Source organism: Tupaia chinensis, unplaced genomic scaffold (assembly GCF_000334495.1).
Source record: "Tupaia chinensis unplaced genomic scaffold, TupChi_1.0 Scaffold000493_1, whole genome shotgun sequence".
NCBI lineage: Eukaryota > Metazoa > Chordata > Mammalia > Scandentia > Tupaiidae > Tupaia > Tupaia belangeri.
The window spans coordinates 2,030,639-2,043,250 of NW_006160005.1; the positions used below are offsets into that span (position 1 = coordinate 2,030,639).

Sequence of the window (12,612 nt, forward strand, 5' to 3'; positions counted from 1 at the left end):
CGAGAGGAGAATGGAGGAGAAGGGATTGCGGCGTGACCATCCCCCCTGGGGGGTGATTTCTCGCTTTCTGTCTCTATGTCTCTCTCTCTCTGCCTGTCTGGCGAGCGCACGCGCCCTACAATGAAAATCTCTCAAAAAAAAAAGTCTTGAAGACATGGTTCATCCACCTCTACCTTATTCTCGCCCCTTCAGCCGAGTTGCTCCCTGTTGCCTCCACATGTTCCCCACAGAATGCCATGGATCTGCTGACCCCCAGCCCCAGAGGGCCATCTACCCTAAGCTAACAAAAGAGGTGCTAATTAAGGTATCACTTTCTGGTTCTCCACTGGCCAGTAGAGGCTCCAAAGGCCCCTTAACGCCTCTCATCGAACCACAGACCAACAAGGACTTTATTAGGCAGTATCTGTCCTTATAAACTCAAGTGACAGCGACATCCTGACCTTAGAGAGAAGTGGAGGACCCCCTGCCTTATTCCCTAGCCAGCCGGATTTACTCGTGAAGGGAGATGGAGAGACTGTGGAGTCAGGCTCTTCCACTGCCCTTTGGTTATGTCCCTGGACCACTCTTGGCTAGACCCAAGGCCTTACTTTTCCCTTGACTAGCTCCGGGGTGGCTCACGTCTGCACCCGAGCATTGTCTTGGACAGGTGATTATTTTAATACCTTCCCTTGTCCCAGAACTGCTGGACCAGATGCTAAGTAGCCCCACTCCCCCTTCTAGATGCGGCACCGTGTGATCCCAGAATTCCCTTTCCTGTGTGTGCGGGTCAAAACTACTGGGGCAGTCAAGTGTAATGAAAGGGACTCTAGGCCCCACCAGGGTGGCACAGAAGGTGGGGCATCACTGCACAATACTGGAGCCACTTGGGAGGCTTAAGTCCAGATCCCGGTCAACCTAAACACACGGGGCGTGCCCACACGCACCTGTGATCATGGTTTGCTGGGGGCTAGGGTTGTGGCATGGGGAGACCCTGGAGGGGTACCTGTGTCTGTCTATCTAGCTGTCTTTCTCTTCTTCAAGAAATAAACTTTAAAAAGGGGAGGAAACTCTGATTTTAGGACCGATTCCTACTGTCCTGTCCTGCCTCAGTGCGCTCTTCTGTACCACGGAGAAAATCACGTGACCATCAATGCAGCCATGCCTGCAGAGGCTAGCACGACGTCTAGCTTGTAGGAAACGCTGAGAGTGTTTATTAAACATACGCGTTTATTCTCATGCTTGCTCTGCAGAGCGGCAGCCCTGGTGGTGGTGACTGTGCCATCCCTGTGGCTAAAGCTGGGGAGGTGGTGGGTTGGGGATTACCCACAGCACCCACAAATGGAGACTCCCCAGCCATAGGAGGTGGCATGCAAGGTGGTCAGGAGTCCAGGGCACCTGGTCCTCATCTTAAAACTTGTGTCCATGGGAAAAGTACGCTTTCAAAGCAATAGGGCCAATGGTCTTGGAGACCCTGCTATTGAAGTTCCTGGGTGTCTCAGGCCCTAGAACTCGGAGGAAACAGTGTAGGCCAGTGGATAGCGCTGACCTGGCCTCTGCTCCTCAGCTGGCTGACTTCGGCAAAGCTACTTCCTGTCTCTGGGCCTCCCCTTCCTTGTCTCTAAAATGAGGAGCCTCGAGGTCATCTAGAGCTCTGTCTTTGCCACTCACCGTATCAAACCGAACTCACGATCATCCCCTGAAATTGGCGACTCTCCCTGTGTTCCCTGTCTGGGAAGACGGCATCACTATTCCCCCAGCACCCAAGCCACAGATTTGGCTGCCACCCCTGATCCTCCTCCTCCTGCCCCTGCAGCCAGTGAAGGCTCTATCTCCTGTCTAACCATGTCCTTTCTGGGTCCAGTCCTCTCCATCCTATTGCTTCTCCCTAGGCAGAAGCGGTCACCACGGTGATTGCAAAAGCTTCGTCGCCAGGCTCCCGGCCACTAGTCCCACCCCTCTGGTTTATTTCTAGCCTGCTAGGGGCTTCTCTTACAAACTGAAGCCCTGCGTCCTGGAAGCTCCACATGGTACCACTGCCACCGTGGGAAACCCCAGTGCTGTCCACAGGCTGCAGGGAAAGCTTTGCAAAGTCTGGCCTCCTGCCTCCCTTTTAGGGTCAGCTCACACTTCCCTCTCCCTCCCCTGCCCTCCAGCCTTCCTGGCTTCCTCATCGTTCTGCTCCTTAAAATGTCCATGCCTATCTCAGCAGCTCTGTGTTAGCTGCTCTATCGAGACTCAAGCTTCTCCACCTCGCCCTGCTCCTCACCACTCTCCACTGGGTGTGAATCTGAATGGCCCTGAACCTCTCCCAGTCAGCCCCTCCTGTTACATGGCTCACAGCCCTCTCTGCGCACATCTCCATGGTAACCTCGGTCTCTTGTCCTGGCTTCTTCAAGGTCTGTTGTCCGCTCTGGACCGTGAGCTCTGCGAGGGCAGCGCTGCGTGTGTCTCAGTGGGCACCCTGGCCTCAGACTGCAGTCACTACAGAGATCCTTGTCTTTGAGGATCAGCCTTGGGAATACTGTACATGTCATTTGACCAGCAGATGGCATAATGGTTATGTCACTGGACTCTCACGTAATCAACTGTCATTGGAGTCCCAGGCCCAGTGCCTTAAAACTCACACCGGGTGCATGTGCGTGCATGCCCAAGATCCAGAGAGGAGAGTGGAGGAGAAGGGATTCTGGCGTGGCTATCCCCCTTAGTAGGTGATTTCTCACTTTCTGCCTCTTCACAGGTGACTTATAGCAAAAATTCCTCTAAAAAAGAAAAAAAAAAAAAAAGAAGACCAGCCTGGGCCAAGTGATGGCACAGTGATAATGCAACTGGACCCACACAGAAAGGGCCTGGGTTTGTGTCCTAGGGCTTCCCTGAACACGTGAGTCTCGGGCACGCAGTGATCCAGGCTGAGACTGAAGGTCTGTTGTGATGTGAAGATCCTATTAGGGGTCTCTCTCTCTCTCTCTCTGTTCTCATTCCCATGAAAGAAAGAAATAAACCTCAAAATAAAAATAAAAATAAAAAGAACGAGCAGCCCGTTGTGTGCCTAGCTTCTCTTGCATTTATTGGAACGTGCTTACCCAGCGATCCACAAAGGAGCTTACACAGAGGTGACCTTTAGAATGCCTACAAACTAATCCTGAGATTATCATGGGGCAGAGGGAGGGGAGGCAGGCGGGTGATGACAGAAGGGCCACTAAAGACGGAGGGAGAGGAACTGAGGGGATGCCGACGATGCTTCCGTTGGCAGGGTGCCGTGCTGTGGGTGGTGAAGCTGTTGCTTGGCCCCGGGAGGTGCATGTGTGATTGCGTGTGTATGTGCTGTGTGTGCACGCGCAGGTGTTTATGTGAGTGGGGATCGCCGAGCGGTTGGCATCAGGGTTTCTTATTCTTTATCTTTTCCTTCGCTTTTTGAGGCTCAAACTGGATCAGTCGCAGAATATCCTTATTGGACATGGCCCCTTCAATGAATTCTTTATCTGTAAGTTTATCTGTGCACGGGGGAAAGAGAATACATATCAAAGTCAGGACTAGTTGGTTCAAACTGCAGCCATGCCCAGTACAGATATAACCATCATGAAAATACTGAATACTTGGTGCCCCTGAGGGCACCCTGCTTCCACCCCAGATACCCAACTCCTCCCTGAGATCCTTGGCCTTCGCCATGAACCAGCAACGAGAGGGTTAATGACTGGCTACAGAGGGGCCTCCAGGGCTCCTTTCTTGTGCCATGTGTCTCTTCTAACTGGTAAATGCCTCTAAGTTGCTGGTTTAAGTAATTAAGTAATTATGCATTTAAGTAATTAATTGTAATGGTTTTCAACAGTAATAAGTAGTACTTGTTAAGTAGTAACCATAGTAGCAATTGCTGTACTATTACTATTCATTATTATTACATGTTCAAAATCATCCCAAGGCTCAAATGTCAAGTTCTGAGGGAACTTCTGGGGGACAGAGCGAGGGAGTGAGAGGTGAGGGCACCAGGGAGAGTTTGGCTTGTGGAGAGGCCTCTTTGGCCCCCATAGCAGACAGGCAGCCCCCTGGTTCCTGGCTGACAGCTCCTCCGTGGTTCTTTCCTGGGCACCCAGGCCTGTTTTCCCATCTGTCCCCTCCTTTGGGTTCAGGACCAAAAGACAGGCCTGCTTTCCTAGAGAGTTTGTCAGTGGCCTACCATACTCTGCTCCATCTGGTCACCAGGAAATTATTGAGCCCTTCCTCTGCACCAGATTCCGCGGTGCCTGGGGTTGAGGACATGGTAGGGAGTGGAGGATTGAGCTCACAACAGAAGAGACAGCTTCTCTTGCTCTAGTGAGGAAGACAGTCCCATGTAGAACAAACTCTAGAGGCCAGCCACAGTGGCGCAGCAGTAATGCAGTACTCCATGATGTTGAGGCCTCATGGGAAGGTCCTGGGTTCATATTCCAAGGCCTCCCTGTGCAAGCCTGAGATCCTAGGTAGCTGGGGATAAGTCGTGAAGACCCTGTTGAAGGCACCAGGCCTGCTGAAAGCCTGTTGAAAGCGTCTGGGTCATTCATGGAATAAATAAATAAATAAATTTAAAAAACTTTTTTTTTTTTTTAAAGAAATTACTCCACAACGAGACAAGTGTTCCTTCCCGCTCGCGCTTGTATTCTTGTAGTGCCTAGTGCATACTATGCTCAGCAAAACTTTGCCGAACTAGAGTTGATTTCCATTGGTTTATGTTCTGGGCCTTTTGAGAACACTTCATCACTTTTGGTATAAGATCCAGGAGGGTTCCCTGCACAATTACGGGCATGAAATTTGGATTTTAAAGTCTCAGTGGTCTTACCAGCCTCACATGGAGCTTGAAGCTCCCACCCTCAGAGCCTGACTCTGTAGTGAGGCATTGTCTTCCAACACGCTCTGTGAACACACACACACATTACATGCGATAACATGTCAGCTCTGTAATAGCTTCTCTCCCTGTGATGTTCATTTGGGTCAGTTTTCGGATTTGCAAGTTCACAGAAAACTCAACACATGAACAGACCCATAAAAGTGGTTAAAGACCTTGGGGCCAGGAGGCAGTGTGGTTAAGGCACTAGACTCCCACATGGCTGACCACGGTTTGAGTCCCGGACCTGAGAACTTGAAACTCATGCCAGGCGCATGCCCAAAATCCTGAGTGGAGAATAGAGGAGAAGGGATGGCAGCATGGCCATCCCTACTGGGAGAAATTTCTCACTTTCCCTCTCTCTGTCTGTGACTGTCTCACTCTTTGGTGAATACACGCATCCTATGGCAAAAAAACAAAACTAAACTAAACTAAAAACAACACCCCAGTGGGGTGGGCCAGCTCTATGGCTCAGTGGTTCAGGAAGCTGGATCTCATATGGTTGACTTTGAGATCAGATCTCAGCCCCAGTGGCTTGAAAACATATCAGCCACATGCACATACATGCTCCAAATCCCAGTAGGAAGCAAATGGAGGAGAGGGGATTGCAGCTTGACCACACCCCAGTGGGTTATGCTTTCCCCTTCTCTATCTTTATCTCTCTCCCTCTGACAATCTCATGCGCCTTCCAGTAAAAATAAGTAAATAAAAAGAAATTAAAAAGAGCCAGAGGGATAAAGTGCTATAGGAAGAATCTTAATCGGCCAGGGCCTATGCGAATGAGAAGGCGATCTCTCATCAGCCTCTCCCAGTAAATCTCTACCAATTTAATTTGAATCAAATCCTATCTAACTTCCCAGAGTAAAACCACATAAACTACTTATTACTATTTTTTTAAGGTTTTTGCCATAGGGTGTGTACACTTGCCAGAGAGACAAAGAGAGACAGTGTGAAAGAGATAAATCCCCTGGGCCGTCTCTTTTCCTTCCGTTCTTCTCCTGGGATTTTGGGCAGGCATGCACATGCACCCATCGTAAATTTCAAGCAGCCCAGTCTAGGACTTGAACTGCGGTCTGCCATGTGGGAGTCCAGTGGCTTTAACCACCAGGCCACCTGCTGGCCCCAAAACAATATAAATTTAGACACCACTTAAATGGGACCTGATGCTAATTCTAAATCAGGCTGAGCTGAATTTTGTCCTTGGTCTAACTAGGCGGAAAGTATTTTTAAAACCAAGTTAGGTGTCTAAAAAAATGGACTCTCCATTTAAAGAGAAAGAGGTTTGCAATGCCTTTAAACTCATCATTTGCATACAAACTGCTAATGAGCTTATTATCTTTGCTTTTTACTATTCTTTAAAAGTGAAATAACTCTACTCTAACAGAAGATGTTGTTCTTCAAAAGCACACCCTAATTTAGAGTGTTTCTTCTTTCTCAGAGAAGCCCAGACAGCGAATGTGCTTTGGAAGAGGCAGGGCTGGGATGTCTCACTTCCCTTCAGCAGCATCGGCCCCTGCCGACCCTCCTGGCCATTTCCCTTTAGACCCCCAGACATCCTTGTCAAGGCACAGTGACAGGAAGCATCCTCAGACTTGCCTGTCTACTGTGACTTAGAAGAAAAAATTTTGCTGGGACCAGCAGTTGGTGTGATGGCTATGTCGCTGAACTCCCATGTAGCCAACCGCGGTTCAAGTCCCGGACCTGGTGGCTTAAACTCACACTGGGTGCATGTGCGTGCGTGCCCAAGATCCCGAGAGGAGAATGGAGGAGAAGGGATTGCGGTGTGGCCATCCCCTCCTGGGGGGTGATTTCTCGTTTTCTGTCTCTCTGTCTCTCTCTGTCTTTCTGGTGAGTGCATGTGCCCTATAGCAAAAACCTCTCCAAAAAAAGAAGAAGAAGAAAAAATTTTGTTGGGGTCTCCAGGAAACAGCTCGAGACTGTCAAATCAAAGGCAATGAGGGAAAAGGAATTCACCATCCTCTTTCTTTCCAAAGAACTCCCAGATCTTATCAGCTCGCTTTTCTGGTGTGTTTTCATCTTCTGGAAGGTCCTTCACATCCTCCGGATTGATCATTCTGAAAATAGCCTATACCAAATCAAGAGAAAAAAAAGCATGTTACCAAACGAAGAGGAAAAAGCCCGTTGCACAGGGGGCTAGAAACCCTGGGAAAGCCAGGTCTACGGCACACACAAAAATCTACTCAAAGCTGCTTTTAACCCTTACCATGTTCAGTCCAGCAACTATAAAACTCCTGGAGCTTTTTCTCCAGAGGGGGCAAAGTTTCTTGCCATCTATCATGGCAAAGATTTTTTAGCTATGACCCCCAAAGCACAAACACCTAAAATAAAAGTAAACACATGGGATTTCATCAATCTAAAAATCTGCTGCACAGCTGAGGAAATAATACTCCCCCCCCAAAAACAAAAATGGGGATGGGAGAAAACAAACAAACAAACACACAGGGATGGGCAAACCTGTTTGCAAACTATGTATCTGATAATAGACTGATATTCAGAATGTATTAAAAATTCCTACAACTCCATAGCCAAACAAAGCCAATTAAAAATGAAGGAAGGATCGGAATCGACATTTCTCCGAAGAAGGCATACCAATGGCCGACAGGTGTATGAAAAGTGCTCACCGTCACTAATCATTAGGGACATTCATTATAGTAGTGAGACACCAACATGCCCCTGTTAAAATGGCAATTATCAAAAAGACAAGAGCTACTAGTGTGGGTGAGGGTGGGGAGACGCTGCTGGTGAGAACGTAGATTGGTGCAGCCCTTCCAGAAAACACGGTGGAGGCTTGGTGGAGGCTTTCGGTTACCTCCGTCCGTAATTCCCCCTCAGTGCTCAAACAGCCCAGAGGGAGCGGGGCAGGCAGCCACTAAGGCAGGGACTGCCACACGGATACCCAGACTCCCGCCACCACCTCCTCTACAGAATCAAAATTCCTGGGGTGGAGACTAAGCAGCTGTGTTTTTGAAGATCCTCATGAGGAATAGCGACTATGGGAAGGGTAAGAAAGGCTTTCATTTGTATTTTGTATCTTTCCATACTGCTTGAAGTTTCTGATCGTGTAAAAAAAAGAAGAAAGAAAACCCTCCCAATGATAAGCCCTCACCACAGACCTTTCTGCCCAGCAATCTTAGAGTGTTAATGGCTTCTTCTGGATTTTCATGGAACCTCAGCTGCCCGGCAGAATTACCTTATGGTGATAACAGCTAACCCTTGGTGAGCAGTAAACACGCACCACTATTCAAACATTTCTGCCTCTACCCTCACAGCGACCTTATGAAGTAGGTGGATATGTGTGTGTGTGTGTGTGTGTGTGTGTATTTTTAAGGTTTTTGTCATAGGGTACATGTGCTTGTTGGAGAGAGAGAGAAAGTGAGAAATCACCCTTAGAGGGAAGGCCAGGCTACAATCCTTTCTCTTCTTGGGATTTTGGGCATGCACACACATGTGCCTGGTGTGATTTTTAAGCCACCAGCTCCAGGACATGAACCACAGTAGGCCATGTGGGAGTCCAGTACCTTAACCACCATGCCACCTGCTGGACCCTAAAGTAGGTGTTTTTAAAATTGCATTTATTTTTCATCGTCAGAGGACACAGAGAGAAAGCATTCCTAGTGGGGAGCGTTCACACTGCAACTGCTTCTCCTCCATTTCTCCAGCCCATCAGCATGCTTTTCAAGCCACCAAGGCCAGGCTTTGAATACCGTGGGATCCCATTCCCTATGCGCAGTGCTTAGCTAATGCGCTGCAGGGTTGGCCCACGTGGTAGGAATGACCGGTTTCATTTTACAGATAAAGAAACAGAAAATTTAACTTGTCAAAAATGATGCAGCACAGGATAGAGTCTCACCTAGCAGTGCAGTTCTAGAACCTGCATCGCTGTGTGACACCGTGGTCTGCTCATCTCCTTATGGGGGAGAAGTGTCAGAGAGTGAGACTGGAGGAGACTGGGGAAGGGAGACTCAAGGCAGCAATGAGAACTTCCCAGAGGTCTTCCCAGGGCATGTGAAGCCCCTCATTTATCTGACCACACAGGCGGGGATCCAGAGAAAGGCTTAGTTTGAGGCCCAAGGGCCCTGCTTACCGCCTCCTACTCTCTAGAGAAGGAGCCAGGTGTGCAGTTGAGGGCAGAGCAGGGAGTTCCTTCAGCCCTGTGGGGTCAGGGAAAGGGGCAGGTGACTTCAGGTTTCTGGGAACCCACCGGCTCAGGGCTTGCCAGGCCAGCGAGGCCTGGAGTGCAGGGTAGGCAGGTGTGTTGGGGTGGGAGTTGGGTCACTACTGGCTCTGGCCACAGCCTTCGGCTTCCCTGGAGACCCCTTGGATCAGGGGCTTGCAGAGGCAGTGAGGGCTGTGCGATTGGCCTGGAGGGAGGGCCGAAGCTCTGAGAAGTTAGCAGCCTTTCAGTCCCTGGTGCTCTAACGAAAGGACTAAGAAAACGAGATCGGCAGCTCAGGGCAGCAGCCTTGCAGCCAGCACTCAGCCCCTGAGGTGCATGGAAGTCTGATGGTGCCTGTAACCCCTTTCTGTCCTGCCATGGGGAGCGTGTGTGAACTGGGTGGGTACACGCTGAGAGCGACTGGCTGCCTGAGCCACTGCATGACAACACGGAGGGCCAGGGAAACACTGCTCATCCTGGGCCCAGGGAGTTCCATGTTTTCCCATGGTGCCACAACTGGCTGGTGTCAGAGCTGGGACTAGAACCGTTATTTCTGACTCCCAGGCCAGGGCCCTGCCCATGGCATTGTCTGTGAAGAGCGGAGCTGTGTGCCACCTGCATAGCTTGAGCCACTGAAACCCTGTCCCTCCCTCTTTCGTCTTTCCTCATTTCTCTCCTCTTTCTTTTCCTTTCCTTTCCTTTCCTTTCCTTTCCTTTCCTCTTTCCTTTCCTTTCCCTTCCTTCCTCCCTTTCTTCTGTCCTTTTTTTCTCCTTCTTTCCTCCCTCCCTTTTTTCCTCCCACTGCTTCCTCCACCTCTTCTTCGAGGAGTACCAGTTTATAGCCCTTTCCTAGGCTTAGCATTCTTTGGTCTGAAGATGAGGTCCCTGTCCTAAGCCACCCAGAGACTCACAGCCAGTTCAGGGGAGCTTGCCCTGTAGACCATGTCCAGAGAGCAATGGGGTTCACACACCCCACCCTTGGTGGAAGACCTAGGCTGGGCACCGAGGAGGGGCCCGCTGACCAGAAGCCACGTGCTCTGCTACTTTACCTAAGGTTCCTCCTGATAAAGGCGAAAGAACTCAGAATGTGAAAGCATGATTACAAATGCACAGAACTCACATAGAACAGACTAAAAATGGTTTTCCATTCTAACAGGTACAAAATTAGAAAAATAAAGCAATTAGCATGGGACAGGGAAATTACAGAGGAGTAAGTAAAAAGAGCTGGCCCCTTGGCCTAGAGGTTAAGGGAGTCGGATCCAACATAGCAAACTAACAGTTTGAATCCTGGCTCTGGCACCTGGGCAAACATGCCAGGCACATCCGTGTGCCCAACATCCAGACAGGATGGAGAAATGGAGGAAAAGGAATAGCAGTGTGGCCATACCCCATTGAGGGGCGCTTCCTCCCTCCCTCTCCCTGGTTTTCTTTCTGAAGAATGCACATACCCCTTGACAAATAAATCAATAAGTGAAAAGATATTAAATGAAGGGAATTATAACTAATTTAATAGGGGGAAAAGGACCAGCAGGTGGCGTGGCGGTTAAGATGCTGGACACTCCCACATGGTTGACCACAGTTCGAGTCCTGGACCTGATGTCTTGCTTTCTCACTTTCCTTCTCTGTGTGTGTGTGTGTCTCTCTCTGGTCAAATTAAAATGAATGCATGAATAAACAAAATTAAATAAATAATTCTTTAAAAAAATAGGGGAGAAAATCCCTTACTGTCCAAAGATATAGGAATGTATATAAATAAGCTTCAGGTATTTAAAAAACATGGAGTTCTAAACAGCTATTAGAAGTATTTTTGGAGAATATGTTATAATATGGAAAACACTCATGATATAAGAATAACTAAAAAAAAAAAAAGTATGGTTAAAAACCACGTGTGCATATGCTGTAATTCTAAAATGGCTTAAAATGACATTGCATACCAATGCGTCCATAGTAGCATTCTCTGGATGTTGGTATTGAAGGCAGTTTTGCTTGTCTTTTGCATTTTATACATTACTTTATATTAGATCAAAACTTTTTTCAAGAAAATATATCTAAAATGATCTGACACTTGGACAATATGGCCAGAGAACACCACCTGTTGGGAAGCATGCGGAGGCGAGCGGGAAGTTTGGAAGGCGTCAGAGAGCCAGGGAGTACATTTAGAACACGTGTCGATGAGATGCTCAGCCCACGGTGCAGGGATCCACCTGCCCCACGTTAGGAAGGGCATTAGGACCAGTTTGTGACCCACATCTTTGACCTTCTTTGGCTTTACATTTGAAACATGTGTGTTCAGAATTAATTGTGATGCATCGCGAGTGTGTACTGCTGAGAATTTTCAAAGGCATTTTAATGAAAGGAGGAAGAGAAGGATGGAGGAGATGGATATGGGAGGGAAGGAGGGAGGGAGGGATGCAGCGAAAGAGGGAGAGAAAGGAAGGAGGAAGGAATATAGAAGGAAAAGGAAGGCTGGAGAGATGAAGAGAAAGGAGGGAGGGAGGAGGGAGGGAGAAGAGAGGGAGGAAAGAGAGAAGGAATGTAGGAGGGAAAAGAGGGCAAGAAGGAGGGAGAAAGAGGAGGAGAGAGAGGAAGAAAAGAAAACCAACAATGCGGTGTTGAACAATACCCAGGTTCTCCTTTACGAAGGAGAGAAGGCTGGGGGAGAGGGCCCGGCCCTCTATCAATGTCAGCCCGCGGACCACCCTTTCTTTCCATGTTCTCAGGGCCACTGCCCTGACTCCCCTCACCTCCAGGAACAGTAGCAGGGGACCCAGGCCCCAAGTGACCCCAACATGGCAGAAAGGGCAGAAGGGAGCGACTGACCATGACGATCTCGAGCACTTCGTTCTTGCTGATGGCCCCGTTGCCATCCACGTCGTAGAGCGAGAAGGCCCACTCCAACTTCTGGTTGGTCTTGCCCGCAGTGGTCATGTGCAGGGCAATGACGTACTCCTTGAAGTCCAGGGTGCCATCGTTGTTGGCGTCGAAGCTGCGGAACACGTGCTGGGCGTAGGCCTTGGGGTCGGAGTCGGGGAAGAACTTGGAGTAGATGCTCTCGAACTGCTGCCGGGTGATGCGGCCGGAGGGGCACTCCTTCTGGAAGGACTGGTACCAGTTACATAGCTCCTCCTCCGTGAACTTGGTGTTCAGCTGCAGGTCTTCCAGGATCTCCTTGGACAGGGCCCCGCTTTTGCTGTTCCCCATGGGTGAGGGAGAGTGGGCACCACTGGGCAGTCGCTGGGCTGGATGCGGGTGGTCTCCCGGCTGCCGGCTCTGAGCCTCTGAGATGGAAACGGAGACACGGGCGGATTAGGAGGATTTGACTCCAGTCCTCCCAGTCCAGGGAGAGAGGAGGGGCCTGAGATTAAAATAAGGAGTTGAGGGCAAGTGATCAATTCATCTTGCCTCCTGGGAAGATGCTGGAGAGGATGGGGTCTAGAACCTTTGACACCGAAGCCTTGGGCTCGGTCCCAAGGCTGTACCCCGAACTCCAACCCTGTAGTGGAGCGATGATGGTCTCTACTTGTCTTTCACACTAAGTCAGAGTGTGTTGGGGGCAGGGATGGCATCTCACTGAGCTCTGTAATGCTGTGGTTAAGAGCAT

The 12,612-nt window shown here is 49.5% G+C and overlaps 1 protein-coding gene across 1 annotated transcript; it reads right to left on the minus strand.

Annotated features, from left to right (window-relative positions):
* Positions 1-3,354: 3,354 nt before the first annotated feature.
* Positions 3,355-12,212, minus strand: RCVRN (recoverin). The gene is made up of 3 exons (XM_006156409.1): positions 11,832-12,212; positions 6,809-6,920; positions 3,355-3,470 (listed from the first exon to the last, which is right to left on the minus strand). Exons 1-3 carry the CDS (start codon positions 12,210-12,212, stop codon positions 3,355-3,357), a joined length of 609 nt encoding a protein of 202 aa, XP_006156471.1.
* Between the last annotated feature and the right edge of the window lie 400 nt (positions 12,213-12,612).

Coding starts and splice junctions, on each gene's coding strand:
- RCVRN (XM_006156409.1), bottom strand. CDS start 12,212: ATGGGGAACAGCAAAAGCGGGGCCCTGTCCAAGGAGATCCTGGAAGAC. Junction 6,921..11,831: donor AAGTGCTCGAGATCGTCATG/GTCAGTCGCTCC, acceptor GATTTGGTATAG/GCTATTTTCAGAATGATCAA. Junction 3,471..6,808: donor CTTTGGAAAGAAAGAGGATG/GTGAATTCCTTT, acceptor CCCCGTGCACAG/ATAAACTTACAGATAAAGAA.